The sequence below is a fragment of the Ochotona princeps genome, chromosome 5, assembly GCF_030435755.1.
Source record: "Ochotona princeps isolate mOchPri1 chromosome 5, mOchPri1.hap1, whole genome shotgun sequence".
In the NCBI taxonomy this organism is placed as follows: Eukaryota; Metazoa; Chordata; class Mammalia; order Lagomorpha; family Ochotonidae; genus Ochotona; species Ochotona princeps.
This window is the reverse complement of record NC_080836.1, coordinates 84,224,033-84,248,109: the sequence shown is the minus strand read 5'-3', so window position 1 is coordinate 84,248,109 and position 24,077 is coordinate 84,224,033. Positions and strand designations below refer to the sequence as shown.

Here is a 24,077-nt window from a genome sequence, read left to right as displayed (position 1 = left end):
CAACAGCTAATTATATTACTACTTCAAAATTAATGTTTTATAAATTTAAACTATTCTGAAATAACTTGTTTAAAAGTGCTTTCTTCTATCCACTGATAGGAGACTAAACATCTTAAAGACATAAAAGAAAAGGGTTTTCAACAACTTTCTTTTAAAACATGGTTGTTCTCTTAACTACATTGTGGGGGAGCAGACTACGCAAGCTTGCTGAACCCAGAGACCAAAGTAAGTCCCTCTTAGAACGGTGTACACTTCCCCCATAGAATTTTAAAATAGCTTAAGTTATGGAAAATGGTTTAGTGCATATAAAGAATATTTTAATAGCTTTCATTCATTCTACCTTAATTCCATCAGACTCCAGATATTTGCTAAGTCCAAGTTCATCTACTGCAGTGGTGTCAGGAGCTCCCCCGTTGCCAATAATAGGGTTGGCCATTGTCAGAATCTGGCCCTTGTAGGCAGGGTCAGTAAGAGCTTCCGGGTACCTGAATAAACACACGCAAAAATTATCCACAAGAAAATAACGGCAAAACCATGACCCCTACAATGCAGGGAACAATCAAACACTTGAAAGACAGGAATGCAAGGGTTACAAATCTAAAAAATGTATCTCTAAGTTTTATCAAACCTATGGAAATTTTACAATGGAATATGGAAATTAATCCTTATGGAGACACTGCTTATTAAGTCTTAAGGAATATTTTCATATAATTTCCATGCTCTCAAGTTCATAACATTTTAATTCATTTTAAAAATCCTTTACATCTTCTAGATTTTAAAACACGGATACTATGTTTCTAAATATATTATGATATCATAAAGTTTTTCTAGCTTACCAGTGAGTCAAAATTGTTATTTACTTTCAAGTGCTCCCAATTTCATCAAAGCATTAACTGTCAAAAGTTGGAAAGCATTTTTTTCAGTGTGTTTTATGATACTGAATGGTACGTTGCTTTCGTTGGTAGTGGTTGCACATGTTTTACGTACATGTTTATTAAAATTTTTTGAACATTTACATGTTTATTAAATTTTTGAATGTCCACATTTATTAAAATTCATCGAGCTTTTAAAACAAGTGAGTAGCTGCATATGAAAGAAAGGCTCAATAAAGTTGTTTTTTAGTTTTACAGAGAAGTAGATAATCTTGGGAGTCAACAGCTTAGAAAAAAATCAATACCACAAAATATGATCTGGGAGCTGGTGCTTTGGCCTAGCTGTAAGACTCCCCACCTGGCACATCAGAGAACCTGAGTTCAGTTTCCAACTCCAGCTCCTGATTCTAGTGATGGGACAAGCAATTAGGATCCTGTCACCAACAGGAGAGGTCTGGATTGAGTTCCTTGCCCCAAGAGTCAGATCTGTGCCCCAGCTGTGAGTCAAAAGGGAAGAGAGCCAAAGGATCTCAGATCACCGCACTGCCTCTGTACCAACTCTTTGGCCCTCTGTCTCCCAAATAGCGTGAGTGCCATGAGTTCAGAAAAGAAAAAGACACGAACTGAAAGCATTCCTGACTTCTAAATTAAAAGATTCCATGTAACAGCATCACAGTTCTAATATCGATTCAGGGAGGAATACAAGAGGGCTATATTTTAAATTTTGGAGATCAAAAAATAACACACACTGCATATTCATTCTTATGAATATGCATTTATTTCTTCTTAGTAAGGAAAAATCATTCCCATAAGGCCAAGAAACGTCTGCATGTATTGTATTACATGTATGCTGAAACATATTGCAATTAAGATTTGCTTCCTTCTCTCTTACATTTTCAGTCTCTAAAGATTGAGTTAAACCAAATCTTTCTTCTGGATTATGACTGAAAGAGAATCTAGGCACTAAGGGAACAGATTCTACAGCCTCGAATCCAGTGAGGTTCAGCTTAGGCAGTAGTCAACAGAAACTCTTCAATTCCATCCAGACTAACTCCTACCAGAGCTGTCAACAGAATACTAGATCTTTCACATCCCTGAGTGACTCAAGTGGTGTAATATTCATCCACAGCTCCATCACTTAATTTTACAAATGCTTCTCACCTGTCAGGAACTAATAAGTTTTTAACCAAGGCTTACACACAATATTCTTGCACATGCATTTCTTGAAGATGAAAAACAAAATAAATTCCTTAATTATGAACCACCTTACTGAGTGAGCCGTGCAATGAATGAAAGCTGCTCTTCTTAATGGAAAAGTGGGGTCTAAGGACTAATCTTATAAGTCAATGCCTTTTTCTGCTTCAAAAAAAAAAAAACTTTAATTAATTTGATTTTACCTCCCTCTCTTTTCTTTCCATAAAAGAACTGGCCGTTCCTTTTAAACATATGCATACAATACTCGGCAGTAAGTGAATAAATACAGCTTGTCCTAGAGAACTGCAGTGTTGGAAGCAAATTAATCCATCAGGTCCTGTTTGACTTTTGTGATGTGACAAGATTTATTACCCGTAATCCATCACAGAGAAGAAAACTCTAGTGCCCTCCATCATTCTGATGTATATTAAACAGTTGTTTGTTGGCAGCTGTATTAACACAGCTAGTAATTAGTGCTGTCGAAAAGCTTAAATAATTGCCTGGTGAAGCAAAACTTTGCAAACAGGTTTCATACACTGTAATTTAATGTTCTCACCAGTGGAACTATTTTAAAAACCATCCAGTATTCTTCATTTCACACAGAGAAGCAAGAGTTTAGAGAAAAATGTACATTAATAATGTAATGGCAGTTTGGTCAGTCAACACTTTCACTATCAGTTAGTTCAATGCCTGCTTGTCTTTATGACATTAATTTGAATTTATCTAAGAACTGATCAATTGTTCCAAGGCAGTTTAGTCAACTGGATCTCTAAAAGAAAGCTTCTGCAATAATCTCATCATTTTTAAAAATTACATTTTTAAAAATTCCTAACTGTAAGTTAGTATCTAATTCTGATCCCTCACTATCTAGGGAAACAAGAACTCAAAAATATGAAACAATGTTTTCAATACTACATAATCAGTTATCATTGAACTGAGACTAGAATTTCAGCCTCCTGGTTCTCAAATAATCAAACATTCCTTAACAGGTAACGTGACATTATTTTTATGCCGACATTTTTCTTCTTGCCACCTGTCTTTTACCATATCTCAATATTAAGTTGAATAACGAATGATTATTGAAAATAATCCATGAAGCTGTTGTCTCATGGACATTTATGGCAATATCTATTTCATCATTTCTACTTGAGTGCAGAAGTATTTAAAATCCCAGGGACTTTCTTATCTTTCAGTAGTACTTCATACTAGATGTACATAACTGATTCTTTACTAGCTCTTTATCATTAGATAATGTCAACTAACCTTTTTGCTCCAACTTTTACTTTACTCAAATCCTTACCACCCTTTGAACAAACCACTGGGCAACCTCACACAACCAATAACTGTGCAACTTAAGTTGTGTCCGTGTTACACATGTTTATATAGTTAATTTGGTTTTTCATCCTAGATAACTACCAGAGAGTCCACATTCACTTTTACTTAAAATAGAAGGAAAGTTCATACATATATGTCCTTTCAGGAAAGACCATGCGTAAGATATAGTGTAACAATGGATAGTCTCATTTTGTTTTAGAAACAGTAATTTCAACTTCCTATCATGAGCAAAATCATTCAGCATTCCTCTACACAGAGGAACAAACCAGTACACATTATGGAATGCCAGGGCGTGGTTGCCTGTACTGGATATGAATGCAGCATCCAACCAGCACACGTGAGATCCAGGAAGGGAGGGGCAGAACCGGCAGGGGGATTAAGGGGCTGGTCCCCTCGCTGGACAGCTACTCCCACTGGAGAGCGTGGGCTGGGATAGAGACAGACCAGACTAAGCAAGGCTACATCACCTGTGCCCTGCATGTGGATTAGACCAGGGAAAAGCCAGGCTGGGCTGATTATTCCTGCTGGTGCAAGCATAAACTAGAGTGGGTGAGGGATGTATGGGCATAGCCGCAAAAGCTGGCACTGGGGACTAATTCTGTCAAGTCAAATCACAGAACCACATAAAGAGTGCATAAACCGGGACAGAGAGACCTGAGAGGGAAAAAGTGGGTTCCCCCTTCTTGGGTCACTACTCCCGTGGGAGGGCATGAAATCTAGGATGGGAGCTGGGATGGCTAGATAGAGAGGCACTCAACAACACCCGTGAGGGCTGGATGGTTGAGTTGGTTAGATAGAACTAAGCTTTAATACCCATTGACACATACAAGAGCCAAATGGGCTGGGGGACAGACTGGTCTTCTGCTACACATACTGGCAAACCAGGGTAGGGGGCGGGCCTGGTGGGGGTTATTGTGGGTCGCCCCAACTAGGCTGCAGCTCCCACTGGTTGATGTAAGGGCCGAACCAGACTGGACTGCAACACCCATTGGTTCCAGTGCAACTCGGGACTGAAAACAGAACCAACACAGCAATTGAAACCACCAGCTGATCAGGGTGATGGACTGTGCCGGGCCCTGTGCTTGCTAGAACATACAAGAAACTAGTCTGGGAATACCTCAAAGTTTCTTTGGAGATCTCCCCAATCGAACTGCTGGACTCAGAACTCTAATCAAGAAAAGACAGAAGACAGAGCAGATCAATCATTCATCTCACCTATATGTTGGCAGCGAAATATGGGGCAAACGGGAGACTTTATAATGGACCATATCAATCAGTGGACGACCTCATTGAGCGAAACTGGCAGCGATTCATAACTGGAGAACTATTAACACCACTTGAGCACATATCTCAGAGCATGCCCCACATCCGGGACTTGGTGTGGGCTGGAAACCGGGTGGGGCTTCTCCCTCAATATCCCCCTTTACCTCAGATACATGATGGAAACAATATGGACATAATAGTATTACCCACTTCCCTATCCCCTTGAACCTTTTTTTTTCTTTTTCTTTCTTTAACTGTAATTAACTATGTAAAGATTGTCAACAACAATACAATAAAATAGATTTAAAAAAAAAACATTCTAATAGAAACAATACTCACCCTCCCAGGCCAGTGTTAAAAACGACTTCACCAGCAACAGAGGATGGATGGCCAAAGGAGTAGCCTTTCATCTTAGTTCCATCTTCCAGGACAATGTGTGCTGTCTGTGCCTGAATAAACAATTGCAGGAATCTTAATAGCATAGAAAACACAACACACACACACACACACACACACACACATACTTTAGTGAAAGCCTACTTCTAGGATTTGGAGTTGATCTCCTGTTCCCTGTCCCATTTCTTCAAATATATGGCTCCTGTCACTAGCAGATAATTCACTTATTTTCCTTGAAAGAGAAAACTGGCGCATACTGATACATTGCCCATTCTAAATCTAGTTGTGGAGTTGTTAGCATGCCAGAAATACTTCAGTGTAGCAGAATTGCTGTGTCTATCTTGTCTTCCTCAATATTCCCTAGCTTTGCCTAAGTATAGCTTTAAGGGAAGTTTATAAGTTTTCAAAAACATTGTCAACAGTTCTTCAGCACTCTGAGGTTTAGAGCTAGAACGAATCTTCAAGATTACATATCAAATGTAGTTCCTCGAGGTTTTCATGGGGTTTGTTTTTTGAAAGATTTAATCTTTTTATTGCAAAATCAGATATACAGAGAGGAGGAGGAGACAGAGAGAAAGATCTTCGATCTGCTGAGTCACTCCCCACGTGGCCGCAACTGATCCGATCTGAAGCTTGGATCCTCTTCCAGGTCTCCCACGCAGGTGCAGGGTCCCAAGGATTTGGGCCGTCTTTTACTGTTTCCCAGGCCACAGGCAAGAAATTGAATGGGAAACAAGGCCACTAGGATTAGAACCGGTGCCCATATGGGATCCCAGCATGTTCAAGGCGAGGACTTTAGCTGCTAGGTTACTGCGCTGGGCCCAGGTGTTTGTGTTTGATGGAGTTGTCCTCAGGGCTGCCTTATCCATGCCAGCTTTATGGCTGTGAAAATGATGAAGCTTTATCACTCTATTGCTGTTGACGCAATAGCAGGCAGTGTGGACTGCTCAATATATATACCATAGTGTGTTGTTTTGCAATTACTTATATCCATGTGTTGGTCATCATTTAGGCTACCAGCATTCTGAATTTGCTTACTCTGCTCTATAGATCTTTGAGTCCACTTCTATAAAATTCTTGGCCAAGATGAAGGACAATTAGAAAAACTTATCCAGGAAACAGACATCATCCATTCATATATATTCCTCATCCTATTAATGAAACAATTTAAATCTAATTCCCAATTTCCATAAAATTCTGAAGAAAGAAAAACTTGTTAATATATACCTTGAGAGACAAAATCTCTCAACTTACTGCAAATTGATCAGAACTTTCTTTGTAAACTAATTAGAACTCAGTTTTAAATAGAAGCTTATGCAAAGTATCTTTGAAAAGGTATATGCTGGAATACTGAAGGCTAAGATATCTGAAATTTCTGGGGTCAGAGTGATGGATAAGGATCTAAAAGCAACAAATGATATGAGTTTAATTCACAGAAGTAAGGGAAAGCATTGTACAACTCTTTCTGTAAGGTTTAAGTATGGTCATTAGAGACAGAAATGTTCTAATTTTTGATTATCTTTCCATTAGAGTTTTGAGACGAGCGGACCCACTGTGTATAATCATTTTGTGTCTTTTCAGTTCACTTCCTCTCCTACCACTCCCACCCCCAAACAACCTCAGTGAGCAACAGGAGCTCAATTAATGACTCTTAGTCTTCTAAAATGCACTCTATCCTTCTGAAGCCTTACAACATGTACTCAGCTTCTCTATAGTTAAAAGCGGGAAAGCCCATTATTTTTCTAAAATTATTTCTGAAAAAAAAAGCACTGCCTTTAGATCCAAAGCACTCAAGTCCATTATTGTTAGAATGGTCATCCTTCCTGTAAAAAATGGCATTTTGATGATCTTAAAACAATGTAATATTTTTCCCTTACTGTTGCCTATGTGTGAGTATGCATATATATTAGATTATAATTATATGCAAAATCACTTCAGTATTCCCTCTTAAAGTTGATATAATATGCTAAAGATCTTCATTCCACATAATAATCTTACTTATTAGATCCTATCAGAAGTAAAACATATGAATTTCAAGTTTATGTTTCTGATTAGACTGAATAATATGCCATACTATGCATTTTTATATTTTTATGTGAAAGAGAATGAGTGTGTATGTATGTCCAGTGGCAGGTGTATCCACAAGATTTCTGTTCTTTACTTGGCTTTTCAAATTATCTTTGAGGTAAAGTGTTTACCTATACCATTAGAACCAGTATTTGAAATCTCAAGCTTGACATGCAATGTTTGTGGCTTATCATTATGGCACTAAACAAGATTTTGAAATTACTATGTACAAGGTAAAATCAATAATTAATCCATTACTATGAATGATACGAGAACTTCTCTGGCAGAGATCATATTAACACAAAAGTTCGAATTCTGCTTCTGTATCCAGAAAATCCACTTTGAATGTCACTTCAAATTACATGCTATTCACATTCTATATTTTAATTTTAATGTACCGATTGTTTTGTCTAATTGTAATTCAAGACAAAGATTGGCAATCCTAGGAAATCAGAATGACAATGTATTTCCTAGGATTGTTATACGATATTCAAATGTCTGTGTTGAGTGTTCTTGGGCACAATTCCACAGGCAACTCCAACATGTTTCATTAGGTGACACTCTTTGGTCAAATTCATGTATAAAAACATAGTATCTACTAAAAATATTATTTATTGTTCTTGAGGATGTTAACGGTAATTGACATGCTTTTATAAAACTAAGAAAGGAAGAACATATTTTCATTATAAACGTGATTTTGATAGAACCAAACATTGCTTAGTGAACAAAACTTAAGGGCGAACTACAAATTTTAATTATTTTTCTACATTATCACTTTATCTGCCCTACTCTGAATCATGCCTTCTAAAACATTTTCATGCTTTCATTTGGCTTTCCTTTATGCTCTAGTTCAACCTACTTCAAATCCTCTTATCTCTATTATACTTTATCTAATCATTCTTTTTTTAAAAGGTAAAAATTAACATTAACAAATCCAATTTTCATTCATTTGTCCCCACAATTCTATTTCTTACTATCTCATGAGATGGGTTTCCACTTAGCTTTCTGTCTTGTACAGATGTATTTAAGGCAATATTTACAGTTGCCTAAAAGAGGTCCTCAGATTGTGTTCAAATTGTCTTTTCGCTCTTTTAATTACATTTTTTTCCTTTTTGGAAGTTTTTATAGATCTTCCAATCTACTTTCCCACTGCACATTATATTGTCACACGGCTTTTGTCTATTGCCTATAGTACCCTTTATACTCCTGTTAACTACATTGGCCTCAAATGAGTTTGAAATGAGTACCAATTGCCTTATCGATGAGTTCACAAGAAGACTCTGAAGAAAGAGATATTACTTGAAATCTCTGCTTCTGGCTAACAATTCCCCAAATATTATTTCATCTCAATGAGTTATCATTGTAAGATATTTTATCATCTTTGTGTGTTAAGTGCTCCATAGTCTAGGAATGAGATGATAACATTAAATCATAACTTAACTGTTCCCTTCTGCCAGAGCACTTTGATACTTTCGTAGCTGAAAAGGCAAAGGAAATCTTAAGGAAGAGAAATATGAACCCTTGTAAAATTGAAGAGAAAATACTCAAAAAATTATGTAGGCACAAATTCTACAAAATAAATGAATTTATATGGTTCCTATATGCTTTGTAAGCATGTGTATATCAATAAGACCATTTAGACATTCAACTCACAAACGCCACTTGCTCCTGCCATGAACACAAGCCTTGCTGGGATCTGGAGGTGCACAGAGGGACCTTTCTGGCGCTTCTATTTACTAAAAGCACAAGATGCGTGAATTGTGAAACAGAGGAAACCTTGAGGAAAACGTCACTGGGGTGTCCTTGAGTCACTTGGAAATGCAAACAAATGAAGCAGCCTTCTTTCTTAAGGAAGACCAGCAGAGGCTATTCGTTTCCTCTCTCTCTCCTCAGGAAGACCAGCAGAGGCCGTTCATTTCCTCTCTCTTTCTCTCTCACCCCTGCTTGCATGTGTCCCCCATTATCATTATCCTTCCTTAATAAACAAATCTTTAAAAAACCATTTGCCATTTCTTTGCCACTCATAGTTTAAGTAATGAAAATAAAGACTGCAGTTTAAAAAAAAACTTCAAATTGTGAGTTTGATGTTCAAAATTTAAAGATTCCATCAAGTTTTTGTTCAAATATCATTTTCTTGGTTTGGCTGGACTTAGAATTGCAATGCACCTCAAGTACCTTATCCCTTATATTCTTCCTTCACAGCTTTTTATCACCTTCTAATATACTGTTTATGTCTCATTCATTATACATTTTATCTCACTAGATAGCAAACCTCAGTGCATATAACTCAATTGCTCTCTCTGAGTTTTCATCTAAAGTCTATGCCAAATTTTACCATATATCAGCATTAAATTTGACTTAATTTATTGACTGGTTGGTGAAGACTCATTCGTATAATGTTATATTCTACTCTCCAAATTTTACCATACATCAGCATTAAATTTGTTTTAACTAGTTGGTAAAAGCCCATTTATATAATGTTACATTCTACACCAAATTTCTGGAATGCTTTATAAATAGTAATGTTCATTTTTTTCCTCATCCAACCAAACACTAAGACTATGATATTTCTTTTCTTTAGTTTTTTGTTGAGATTTATGTAGAAGGCTGATACAACCTTTGCACTAAATAAATATTTATATAACAAATTTTGAAAATAATAACAGAAGATAGCATACACTCAACATTTCTGTTGGGTGTTCACATGTTAAAGCACTTCCTTTTAGAAAATATCTGGAGTAATATTTATATTTGAAAAAGGTAAAACATTATTTTTTAAAGATTTGTTTACTGGAAAGGCAGATCTACAGATAGGAGGAGAGACAAACAGGAAGATCTTCCATCTGCTAATTGATTCCCCAAGTGGTCACAATGGCTGAAGCTGAGCCGATCTGAGGCCAGGAGCCAGAGTTTCTTCCAGGTCTCCCAAGCGGGTGCAGGGTCCCAAGGCTTGGGGCCATTCTTGACTGCTTTTTCCAGGCTACAAATGGAAAACTGGATGGGAAGCAGAGCCGCTGGATTAGAACTGGTGCCTGTATAGGATCCCAGTGCATTCAAGGCGAGGACTTTAGCCACTAGGCTACTGTGCCAGGCCTGCAAAACATAATTTCTAAAGAAATTCTTGTAGGATCTGTCACTACTTTATATTTACTTTTTGACATTATTTTAATGAGAATCTGTTATTATCAATGTCCTTTGCAGTGTACATGCAGTTGCAACAAGTAAACTGAGCAGTTTTGAATATTAAATTACTTCTATTCTGGGGGAGGGGATTCCCATTTCAAGGAGAGATGTTAAGCTTTGCTGGAAACACAGTATTAAGCAGGATTTGGGAGCTCATGGTGTCACTGAGCACTCTATCCCTAAACCCTTCCTAAAACATCCTCAGTATATCATTAATAGTTAACAGGGGTGTGCTAGGCACTGCCTCTAAAACTGTTAGCAGATTTTTTTCATCTAAACCCCACAAGACAAGGAAATAAATGACATTAACATCTTCATTTTTCATTTGAGCTAACTGAGCCTTAGCAAATAAAGATCTTCCTACTAGTAATTCAAGGAGAAGCTATTTCTTAACCAATGTCTGACTTAATACTCCTTTTTTCCCTAAGCTTCTGTTTCTACTTTTCAATTCTTTTCAATGTGGTTAAAAAAGCAATTCTATCATGAACTCAAATTAGTTTATAAGGACTTTAATAAGTAAAAGGCACAGTCATTTGAAGCAGCAGTTAATTTACCAGTTGGGTCACCCACATTAGTACCCGTGTTCACAACTTAGTTGCTCCATTTCCAATCTAGCTTCTTGCCAATGTATACCCCGGGAGGCAGGAAGTAATGGCTCATGTGCATGGGCTCAGGCCACCCATATGGGAGACCTACATTGAGTTCTGGGCCTGGCCTCAGCTTGGCCGAGCCCTTTCTCCCATCCCAATGCTAACCAGTCCCGACCCTGCTTAGCTTCCGAGATCAGACAAGATCGGGCGTGTTCAGGGTGGCATGGCCGTAGATGGCTGAGCCCTTTCTAATGTAAGCATTTAAGAGTTGAACCAGCAGATGGAAGATAATTCTCCCCCAACCCTCCCTTTTAAAAAAACTGAAAATAAATAGAACTCTAATTTAAAACTGTCATGGAGCATCCACAACAGACCCTAGTCAACCAAGAATCATCTATGCATAAATTGCCAGAATTAAAAGTCAGATTATTCAATATATCTCATAATGTGAGGGAAACAACAATTTCAGGTTCTCAGTTTTCAAGCTTTCAGAACTGTTAGGATGTAGATGCTGCGGTTGAAAGCAAGATCTACATTCCAGACACTCTTTGGCAAAGATCTGTACCCTACAGTGAGAAGTGATTCAGCCACCAGACTCTTCAAGGTCTGTCTCAGCAGCAAAGTGTCTTTTGCCACAACCTTCGTGGTGCACTGTGTATTTAGAGATGGAGCCCGGGTGGGACAAGGAGGCCCAGGGCCAAGACAGAGCTTTTGGTAGATGCAGCACTTCCTATCAGGCTGCCTGAGTAATATGATTCAGGTATGGTTTCTGTTTGTGCTGGGAAATTAGTCCAGCTTGTAAGAAGTTCGGAGGAACTTTAAGAAATGGAGCCCAATAGGAGGTCCTCAGGTCAATTAGAGTTGTGTCCTCAGAACGGATGCTGGGGCCTCAATTCAACTCTAGTTTCTTGTTTTGCAATGTGGCCCTCCCTTTCACATGCTCCAGCCATGATGCAATCTGCCATGGTGTGACACAGCAAAGAAGGGTCTCAGCAGAGCCACACCAAGGCTAGTGCGATGCCCTTGAACCACGGGAACTGTGACTCAGATAAACCTCTTACTGATAAACCTCACCTATCTCAGATATTTCACATCGTGATGAAAAACAAACTAACATATCAGGCTTTGTCAACCTGCATCACAGTTAACTTCTACACCCAAAACGACCTCCTGGTGCTTCCCTTTACAAAGAACAATCCTGTATAATCAGTAGGCCCCCTTCACACCACCTCAGTATCTGTTTCCAAAGAACAGTGTTTCAAGCCAATTTTGCTTCAAACAAATGTCAGTCAAGGCTAATTTTTATTGTCCGGTTGCTTCTTGTTTAAGAGTGGAGCCTTCATGTGAACATTCACTGTATTTGGAATACCAAACACAAATTTACCAGAAAACTGTCATAAAACTAGACATACTCACAAATATCTATATTTTCTAAAATTCTTACAGTTTGACTTTGAACAAGTGCTTCAATTGTATCTGTAATTATTAACAATTATCTCCAAATCTCCGGCAACACATTTGTCTTCTTCCACTTATGTAATTATACTTGCAAGCATACAAACAAGTCACAAAAAAAAGCAGGCCTAGTATTGGAGACAACACGAGCACCAAGGAAAATGCATTCAAGTCATTTCATGCTGATTGCTTTTTTTTTCAGTTTGGAATTTGCACATTATATAAACGGAGTTAAACTATAAAATAAGAAATCAAAATATATGTGCTTTTTATTCTTATATATATTTTAAGTTTTAAGAATTTATTTGAGAAGAAGAGCAAGAGAAACTCATATGCAAAAAGCTCCCATTTACGTGGGAATACATCATATGCCAGCAGTAACTCGCACTGAGCTGGGCTGGAAACCAGGAGTCAGAAACTCACTCAAGGTTTCCCCCGAGAGTGGCGGGAACACAGTTACTTGAGCTATCTTCACTGCTTCACACAGTCTACACTGGAAGCAGCAGGACTCTGCATCCAACCTCCAGATCGAATGCAAGCACCACAGAGTGAAATGCAAGTCACTTAACCGTAAGGCTGTATGCCTTCTCCACTTCATATTAATTCAAAGGCGAAAGACTGAAATTAGAAGCCTCTATGACCTAGTAACACCAGATGTTACTTTCATCTAAAAATTTATAGGAAGAACATCCATAAAAACATATTTTACATGCCATTGAAATGAACTTAAACTTGAATTTTCCTATGTATGTTCAATAACTTCATTTTTAACATTTTGCCTTATGGTTTTATTTAATATTCTTCTTTAAACTGAGTCACATAAATATCTATGTGACTATCTCATGCTTATGCTATATTTAAAACTGATACTCTAGGGACTTTGCTGCACTTATGATCTGACTCCGTGACAGCACATCTTGAAAAAAAGCTGAAGATGGACCAAGTACTTCGGACCCTGTCACCACGTGGGAGACTCATGGAGTTCCTGCCCCTGCCCTCTGCCTGGCCCCGCCCCGGCTGTGGCTGCCATTTGGGATGTGAACCAGTGGATGAAAAGGGTCTCTCTCTCTCTCTCTGGATATATCTATCTATCTCTTTCTCTGTTTCTATCTCTTCATAAATCTGCCTTTCAAACAAATATACATCTTAAAAATAAAATTAAAGCTGTGCTTTTATGTTACATTTTCTAATATTCATAAAACCTTGGAATTCTCTCACAAATTAAGGCTAATTGTTGATGGCAATATATTTTTGAGTGAGAGGTTTGTGTACAAGTAAAAATTCTAACAAATTCTCATTGCTTATTAGTTTGCATGCTGCTAATGTTGGTGCTATTGTTTCAATATATTATGAAGTATTCTATTTTTTATAAAATGTGGTACTGCAGCAAATTCTGGCATTTCTCTCAAATATCTCATCGACTTGGGACTTCTAATTTTTCCTGAGTCAAAATTCATTAAAATCTATATTTAGAAATCTATTTGCAGTTCCTAATAAGATGATTGATTGGTTTTATGAGATACAAATAAATGACCAGAATTCTACACCTTAAATTTATGCATCAAACTTCTCGCATTGAGATGAAATTTTAAAGGGCAGATGTTTCAAAAATTTTTGAGGCCAAGAACAATGCAACAACTATTAATGGAGTCACAAAGCTAAATTCTCTTTGAAAAAGGTTTGGAAATTTGTCCCTGCTGCTCTGCCAAATTGTTTTAAAGAACTTTGTCTTAGAAAATAGTCAAAGTTTAAGCATAACTTAGGAATTAAGTTATGAGAGTTTCAAAATAACCTTTTGTTTAGTATTATTAGGTTTCCCTTAGCATTCAGTACTATGTCAGTAAAAAAAGTTCACTCATTGTTCATTCATTGTTCCACATACAGTATCATTCTGAATGAACATTGAAAAATATTGATTCATTGCTTTCAACTGATTTTCATTGGTTCCCTTTTCAAAGACACTAGAAAAAATCAAACTGCGTCTTATTGCAGTCTAAAAATTTCATTAAGCTTTCACATTCATGAAATTTAGAGAACAACATGAGAAAGAAACAAATAGAAAACTGAAAATAGCATTTATTGTTCCAATCAATGTGATAATATTTTGGTTGAAGAAATGGTAACTGGAAACAATATTGTCCTAAGAAGTCCTATTTACAGAATTGCTGATGGCCATACAAAGCAGAAATCCTTACTGATACTTCAATTTAAACAACTATCATCAGACACAACAAAAAAAAAAAACTAAAAAGAAATGGAAACAAGTAACTGAATTTGTATTGTATCATGTTCATTATATAACGAGTCCCTTAATAAGCAACAAGACTATACCAAGCAAAATAATTTTGAATATTCTGAAGACACATTAAAAATTATGGCTTCAGCGCCTGGTATGATAGCCTAGTGACTAAGTCCTCGCCTTACATGCGCCAGGATCCTAAATAGATGCTGGTTCGCATCCCAGTTGCTCCACGTCCCATCCACTTCTCTGCTTGTGGCCTGTGAATGCAGCAGAGGATAGCCCAAAGCCTTAGGAACCTGTACCTGCCTGGGAGACCTGGAAGAAAGTCCTAGTTCCTGGCTTAAGTTTGATTCAGCTCTGGCCTTTGTAGCCACTTGAGGAGTGAACTAGTGGATGGAAAATCTCTCTGTCTCTTCTTCTCTCTGTAAATCTGACTTTCCAATAAAAGTAAATAAATCTTTAAAAGAACTATGGTCTCAGATACACAAGTTCAATAACAAAATGTCAAATTAAAAATATGTTGCTTGGGGGCTGGCATGGAATAGCAAGCTAGGTCACCGCCTGCGGTGCCAAACATCCTATATGGGCTCCAGTTCAAGTCCTAGCAGCTGTACTTTCCATTCAGGTCCCTGTTGATGGCCTTGGGAAGCAGCAGAGGAGGGCCCGGCCCGGGGCCGTGGACCCCTGCAGCCATGTAGGACATCTTTAAACAACTCGGTTGCTAGCATGGCATTAGCCCAGCTCCCAGGCATGCCAACATCTGGGGAGTGAGTCAGTGGCTGAGGGTCTCTCCATCTCTCCTTCTCTCTATAATTCAGACCTTCAAATAAAATAAGTAAATTTTTAACATTATGTAGCTGGTATTTGGGTCCTTATTAAAATTTTAACCAAAATGAATAGTGTGTATTCCACTTTATCCACTGAAACAGATATTCATGTGTCTTTACATTATTTACATTACTTGCATGTCTGTGAAATGGGAAGCACTGTATCATTCTTTTTTCCTGGATGCGAGAGTAAACAATCAAAACATTCTGGATGCAAACCCTTAAGCTAACTCAGCAAACAGTTTCATAGCAAGCTGAATATAAAGCACCATAAAAACTATGATCTCCTTTAGCCAAAAGAAATGAAAATGATTTACTCTGGGAACCTGACTGTATTGCTGTTGAGTGACTCTGCTATGTAAATTATCTGCATTTCAGTCAGAGTAAAGGCCTTATGTCTTTATTTCCACTTTTACCAAAGGTGAACTCTATGTAACATATTTTGGTTTACCTAAGGATTCTCAACTCTTCGTTCATCTCAGTATTCCTTCTCTTAAGAAATAAACATGAACTAAACTTTGAGAGATAGAAAGCCTAAAGCCAGAGTTTATTTCAAATAGCTATTGTGTAGATAATGTAGCAAAATGTTAAAATCATGCAGTGTTCTTTATCAGTAAATGAAATCTTATTCCTGATTCTTGAAGTTATACTATCAAAATACAGATATTTGAAACTGGATCACAGCACAATTTATATCTTTAAAATGTTTTAGCAAATTTCTCTGCAGTTACAATTCAGGATTGGAAAATGCTGTGGCTGTAATAGCACTAATCAATTAAGCCTTACAACATCCTAAGTTAAAAAACTTACAACACCCTAGGTCACCTGGCTTTGGTTAATCATAAGCCATTGTTAGGGCTAAAAACACATTTAATTCATTTGAATACTTTTGTGGTCTGGACATTCATACACAAAAATAATAACTTTAATCTAGTTGCACTTCTCAAGATAAAATATGGCATTGCTAAAAATTCAGTTATGAAATATTTTCATAAAGAGTGGATTTATTAAAGGGTACATTTGAGTATTTTCTACATGGATAACTGTTCTGAATATAAGATTTATCAAATGTTGGGTTCTAACTTATGCTAAAAAGTTAATATAATCTTAATGGACAAGAAACAGATTTAATAAAATTCTACAATGATACAGCAATCTTCCTGATTCTTTCATGAAAAACTTTACATTAGCCAAAAATACCCCTATACATTTTAAGAAATCAACATGTGACATTTAATAAACTGGAGGGAAAGAAAAAAGTAACCTTGAAAATGTTTTTATAATTTGAAATTATTTAGATTACATGAAGAAAATCAAATATAAATTAGAGGCCGACACAGCTCAGGAATCCAACAGCAAGTCCAACCCTGGGAATGCAGCTTTCTGCAGGTCTCAGTCATTGCAAACTCCCTGCAAAACATCTGTCACATCAAGGCCCATTAATCTTGTGTAACCAACTCCTCCTGAAGCCTTGAGGTGAGCTCCTACGTGCACTCTGCTTAAGAGACACCAAAATCTCTCCTCTATATCCATCAACCATTGGAACAGGTTGGAAATATAAAAAATGGCTAATGGAGATGTAAGGGGAGAGGAATGCTGTCCACTTCCATAACTTTAACATCTAAAGATTTATTTATTTTTATTAGAAAATCAGATATACAGAGAGGAGGAGAGACAGAGAGGAAGATCTTCCATCTGCTGCTTCACTCCCCAAGTGGCTGCAATGGCCAGAACTGAGCTGATCCAAAGCCAGGTGCCTCCTCCAAGTCTCCCACACGGGTACAGGGTCCCAAGTTTTTGGGCCATCCTTGACTGTTTTCCCAGACCACAAGCAGGGAGCTGAATGGGAAGCAGGACTGCCAGGATTAGAACTGGCACCCATATGGGATCTCAGAGCACGCAAGGCGAGGACTTTAGCCAGTAGAGTATTGCTCCAGGCCCAAAAAGAACTAATTTCATATCCAGATCATCATTAAGTTTGATTGTATAGGGCAACTTGAGATTTGAGAGGAAAGGTAAGAAAACAATGAATCAAGGCTAGTATTAATGCTTTAGGCAAATTCTGAGCTAGAATTCTTAGTTTTGAGCTAGGTTTAGGATTAGGGGATTCAGGTGGGTTAATTAATGTAGTTTATATTTTATAATATATTATATAGTCTATATTATGTTTTATAGTACATTGTATATATTATATAACATATTGTATATCACATATTATATTTTGTAATATATTTTTATGTTATATTTTATAACGTTGAGGGAAGTCTGAAAATTTGCACACAAGATGCCTCTCACTTCACTACAGCTAGTCTACAATATTTGACCTAGTGGTTTTCAAAAGTTTTATGTCAAGAAGTTCAAAATATTTGAAATTATATTCACACAATTGAATATTATAGAATGAAGATATAAAATGTGAATAATAAACAAAAACATTGAAGACAAGCCATTTCTCTTTAGAGAAATAGTATGCATTGAAAATATGTAAATTTGTCCATCACCCTTCCTGAATCTGCAATAACTCATTTGACATTGGAGCATAATGTATCGCTTAAAACATAGATCTCCATGATGAAACCCAAAGCAAATTTCTAATAAAACTCTCCTCTATCTCAAATATATTGAAAAAGTTTCAATATAATAATGGATTCTACTTCCCGTGAACATTTTAAAAGCTACTACAATATAACCAAATTATTCTAATTGTAGGGGTTTTTGTAGTTGCCAATTTCTAATCAGATGACAATAACTCTTCCAGCCTGAGATAAATAGGTATAATCTCCATTTGGGTGCAGAACACAAAATCTTACAAAATGAAAGTCTTTGCAAAGGAATAATGACTCCTGAGGCTCATTTGTGCCTGGAATATCAGAGAAGACATTTGGAGTGTAGGCTCCTGGCTTAATTGTAACACAGGCCATAGTGTTTTTGTTGTTGTTGTTGTTATTTATAAATGAATGGATTAATGTTGGAAGTAGTATTTATGAAATCCTTTTCTATCCATAGGGAACTTAACATTTTCAGTTTAATGCCTTTGATTTCCAAATTCATTTGCAAGTAAAAATAACACCATTTAGTCCTGGTTACTGTCCAAAATGCATGAACTCAGAATGTTTTAAAATGTGAATTTCCTGAAGTCAGAACCTATTCATTTAAGATGGACTTAGTTATTCTAGTTGTTCTTGTATATGCCCATTGCAGAGGTTTGATGTTTGCTGAATTCATGATGGATAAACAGATGAATGGAAGAAACAGGATATTACGGCATACATTCTGCCATCCCATAACTGAATTTGCCATATTGAAAACTAGAAGATTATCTGCTTTATGATCTTTAAGAATGAAATGGCAAGAAATACCTTCTCAGAGATATGTTTAATATTAAAATAAAAGTTAAACAGTTTATTGTTCTAAATTTGAGAATTCTTATGAAGTATCTTGTCTTAATAGTTTGTAGTCTATGAACTACACAAGGACATTCTAATCTAATTCTCTACCAAGTTCTTCGCTAAAATACATGAGACAGAGTTTTTAAGTGTCAAGTTTTCGCTTTAAAGTGCTTCCTAGGTTTTTCCACATTAATCATGTGTTATCATACAAATATTTTAGCAAATCAAGAATTTTTTTCCACACTACAGAGGACAAAGTTTAGAGTCAAAGAATCTGTGGCATGACAAAGTTCAGAACACTAAGAAATGCACAACAGTAGTTAAAATATGGATTTTGTTCTTCCCCATCTCAGGTTTATTCACCATATTGTTTCAGCTGAATGGATATAACAATGAGCATTGAACATTTTCAAGATTGATAGAAAAACGTTCTATTTTATGGCTGTTGATCATTTATATTCTTGATATCAACATCCTTTGCCATACAGAGCACCTTGAAATTCTTTTCCCTTTCCTATACGTGAAATCTAACCCTATCTATTGGCAAGGTACACTCTCTAAATGTGGCCACAAATATGCAAAAAAGGTCACATAAAAATACAAGTACACAAGTGCGTCAGCTTTGTCATTAGACCCATGCTCTCTATTATTGCCCAAGAGAGAAGAAAAGCAACCCCAAAGTCATGGAAAAAGCAACCCAGTTTACAGGGCAATGCTAACACATGTGACCACAGCGTGTCATTCACAATCCATTCACTGTATACAACTACCTGCAAGTTTTCATAACTTCACTTGATTTTCCGTTATGCAGCTCTGCCCTAAAGATTTTAACTCTTCAAGTTCACACGAACATAGTAAATGGAAGTATATCTCCTAAGAGAGTTGAGCTTTTAAAGTGAAGGTTGGAAGAAAAGTGGGTAGAGGACTATCTCACCTGGACTAGTATAGGGAATTTTAGTTTATAATCATGACATTCAAGAACCTCTATCTTTCATGTCTGGCATTCCTCCAGAACTCTACCCAGTAATGACTGAATGTGAGTAATGGCTTTTACAGTGTGAAATAATGGCTTATTCCTCCTAAAGATTTGTCATTCTTAGCTACGCACTGTGGCCGACCTTTGGAACAGATTGGCCACCATGAGCTGAAAGAACTGTTTTCACAGTAGTCCATGGATCTTTTTGTTTGTTTGTTTTTTCTGTGGTTGTGGTTTTTGTTGTACACAGCACTTAATGTAATTCTGGAAAATTGGCTTCTACTTTCAGTCACATTTAAACCATCTTTAGCAGTCACAGTTCCTCATATTCTGGTATTTGAAACAGACATAGCTGTGTTTACCTACCTACTTCTATGAAAAGGAAAGGATATTCAAAATGACCCAAACATGGAGGCCACATACCAAGGTGATATTATTTTTCATTGCTATTTATTGTCTCCAAATATTCAAAGTTCATATCTAGTTACTCTTTCTTTGATGACAATTTAGAATACTCTGCATCCCTCTTGCAATTAAGCTAATTCCAACAATAAGTTTTCCCCCTGCTTTTTAATTTAAGATGATAACTTCCTATGCAAATACCAGAATCTTCCAAGTGTTAAAGGCTGAGATTGTTAATTTGTCACTGAGGTTGCCACATGTATTCTTTTTTCCTCTTGAGATCTTTAACTAGTTCTCTCTCTCTCTCTCTCTCTCTCTCTCTCTCTCTCTCTCTCTCTCTCTCTCTCTCCATTCCTCCCTAACTCCCTACTTCTTTTCCATATCTGCCCCCCCAAAGCCATAAAAATCATGGGCATTCTTTCACCCTGCAACTCCCTGACCCTGAATTTAAGTCATCTGTGTAATAAAATCTGTGAAGGCATCTGGAACATTCTTTTAGTCAACCCAGTAAACATGTAAAGCATAATAGAAACACCCAAAACCATGAAAACCTGTTTACATAAAGCAGATATTTTTCCTTATTTCCAGTTTTGCAGCTATTTCCTCTAAAGAAACTGCATTTAAAACTACTACTGTGATTGCTTTAACTTAATATTCACAGAAGAGAATTTTGGTCAAGTTCCCATTGAGTAATTTCACATTTTCTGGTAATAAATGTCTTCAAAAAGTTACAGAAATGGGCAGCTGTTCATTCAACAGACTCATAGTCCAATGGAGAAGGAGTAAAGGCAATTAACATTCCTTTCCTGGATGTGCCCCCCTCAGTTATAGATATTCTTGAGGGGATACAATCATCAGTTGTTCTGTTCAGTGCCTTAAACTAGAAGGTTAAAACTTCAAACTTTATTCTCTAAGAAAGGGGGCAAAGAAAGATAAGTAAAAATTAAGGCAGTGTGTCTACATTATGACCTACAAATAAATAAAAGCTACATAGTTATTTTCCCTCTAAACTTTTTAAACAATAGTTCAAAAGATAAAGCTTCCTAGAGAAGCATTAAAGAGTTAGAGGGCTAACCACACTATACAAGTGGCTCCTTCACCAGCAACCTTGTTTAATGAGCCCAAAGTATAAACAATAGCATCCAGGCATAACAGTTTTCTAAAGTTTTCTAAAGTTTATGCTTACATGTTACATATTCACTGGAATTGTGAACATTTTTACGTTACGCACAAAAAGACTACGCTAATTTTCATCACGGAGGTAAAAATGAACATTTACTAAATAGATTCTATTGTAAAGCAACTATTAATAAATTGTCATCTAAAGCTATTCTCTTTATTTTCGAAAGAGATCTTTTTCTTCACTGCTAAATTAGACTACACATAATTTCATCAGAAGCCATATTACCTTGACAGAAAGAAGCCTGATTCCAGGTCTTGAAGATTTCCATTGCACCTGCGAGGTCACATTGGAAAGGCCAAAGCTACTCTTCAGTGCCTTCACCACTCCGCAAGCTGTCAAAATCCTCGTCATTTTGAAGATGATTTGTAACTAAAATTAAATGAAATATGTATTGTAAATGTAAAAGCAAGCTAGGGATGCAGTGCAGTCAGTGTTTAAGGTAGACTGCACAGTGGCCTCTGAATTTCCATTCATTCGGCCATTAAATGGCTTCAGCCACAGCTCCTCCTTCTTTTAACCCCTCCTCCCAAGGTGATGTTCAGATGTGTCCTATGGACACATAATACAAATTGCAACACATCAAACACAACTTCTGCTGCTGAAATAACACTAGAGTTGTCAAAACCCAGTCATCATCAAGGAATTGCTTATGTAGCTGAACAGCATGATCTAGGCACAGTGGCTAACTTTAGGACTATCATCTTAAAGAGTAGCAATTTACAATAATGCTAAAAATTGGAGAATTTTACTTATGTTACCTGCAATGCTTATTGTGCCTCAAGAGAGATTTTGATTCCCGAAGAGACTTGAAGTTTTTCTGTTTTCTGGTTGAAAAAAAAAAAATAGAAACCAAACACAGTAAAAAGGACATGTGAGTAAATCTCCCTTCACAAACATATCTACATTCATTTTGAGTTTATAGACCAATTCAGCGTAATTTGTCTATTGCATTTTGCTGTGCAATCAGTAACAACAAAACAACACTGGAATGAAACAACTTATTAAATCACCTTTAGAAAACACTGGTTTTAACATAAGCATTTTTAGAAAACATAACATTTGTACTATTGGTATTTAAAGATCTGTATTTCTCTGTTTATATTAGCTTAATTTATAAAAGCAAAAATAAGGACTCAACATGAATACCCAGCAACTGATGATTGGATAAAGAAAATGTGGTAAAAATACACGGTGGAGTACTACTCAGTCATAAAAAAGAATGAAATCCTATCTTTTGCAATAAAATGCACACAATTGGAGATTAGAATGTTTAGTGAAATAAGCCAGGGCCAAAAATACAAATGCCATCTTTTCTCTAATTTGTGGTAGCTAGTATATAGAATACAAAACTTTCTGAACATAGAAGAGTGAAGTCAACAATAGTCCTTGGCTATGTTCCTGTGGAATTGTCTTTCTGCTTTTCAATTGTTGAACATCATATTTAGTGAAATATAAAGCCTGAGATTACAGAATAAATTGAAAGTATGTTATCACAAAACTGATAAGAAAAATATAAGGAGGAGGAAGGGGCAGGCAGATACAGTTTTTAGAATTATAACTTTGAGATACCTGGAATTTGTTTTCATTATATCAGTACCTTTTAAAAAAGATTTTCTTTCTTTTAACTATTGAAACTTGTATGTAAAGTTTTGAAACCCGTAGCATTCACTTTTTATCCTGAATACAATTAATTCCCTTCATCTTTCAATAAGATAGTTCATCATGTAATTGAGCAATCACATTGACTTATGGAAGAACAAAAAGCACTTCAGCACTGTTCTTTGATTTTTTAAATTTATTTTTGCAAAAGAGTTGGAGACATAAAGATAATTAAAAATCTATTTCCAGGGCTTCCTATAGCAGGATACACAATGAAGAGGGACACAGAAACCATAAGTATCACTGACATAGACCTAGGAAAAGGGTGAGTGGAATGGGCTTTGGAAAAACAGCAGCAAGATTAAATAATGTGTTAATATGTATACATTCCATGAGATCAGACTACTTCATGTTTCCTGGAAACAGAAAGCTGAACAAAATCATATGTACATGGACATCATATGATAATGTACATCATAATTTATTGTTACAATTATTAAAGTCATGGAAAAATGCTCAGGTGCAATGGGAAAATGATTAGGGAAAAATGCAACAAAATATCAGGTTCTGAAGTGAAATTTAAAATATGAGGTATATAGCCCAATGTTATCTTGGTGCATGCAAGTACATCAAGCAGATGGAGTAGAGGATACATAACAGAAAAAAATGGCATGAACAGCAGAGTAAAGGCATTAAGTCATAAGACACAAGCTTTGAAACTTAAGCTTGTCGGGCCCGACAACGTGGTCTAGCGGCTAAAGTCCTCGCCTTGAACATGCTGGGATCCCATATTGGCGCCAGTTCTAATCCTGGAAGCTCCACTTTCCATCCAGCTCCCTGCTTGTGGCCTGGGAAAGCAGTCGAGGATGGCCCAAAGCTTTGGAACCATGCACCCGCATGGGCGACCTGGAGGAGGTTCCTGGTTCCCGGCTTCGGATCGGCACAGTACGGGCTGTTGCGGCTCACTTGGGGAGTGACTCATCGGACAGAAGATCTTCCTCTCTGTCTCTTCTCCTCCATGTGTAACTGACTTTGTAATAAAATAAATAAATCTTTTTAAAACAAAGAAAAGAAAATGAAGTGAAATGGATGAAACTGGAAAAT

At 36.7% G+C, this 24,077-nt stretch overlaps 1 protein-coding gene across 1 annotated transcript in view; it reads right to left on the bottom strand.

Annotated features, from left to right (window-relative positions):
- Positions 1–22,199, bottom strand: part of CPS1 (carbamoyl-phosphate synthase 1) — a 118,477-nt gene extending 96,278 nt beyond the window's left edge. Inside the window, exons 1-4 of the mRNA XM_058664251.1 lie at positions 22,133–22,199; positions 21,600–21,743; positions 5,004–5,113; positions 341–485 (exon numbers count right to left, since the gene is read on the bottom strand). Coding sequence (XP_058520234.1) covers positions 341–485; positions 5,004–5,113; positions 21,600–21,725 — 381 coding nt within the window. The 5' untranslated portion in view covers positions 21,726–21,743; positions 22,133–22,199. The remainder of the gene's footprint in view (positions 1–340; positions 486–5,003; positions 5,114–21,599; positions 21,744–22,132) is intronic.
- Positions 22,200–24,077: the final 1,878 nt, after the last annotated feature.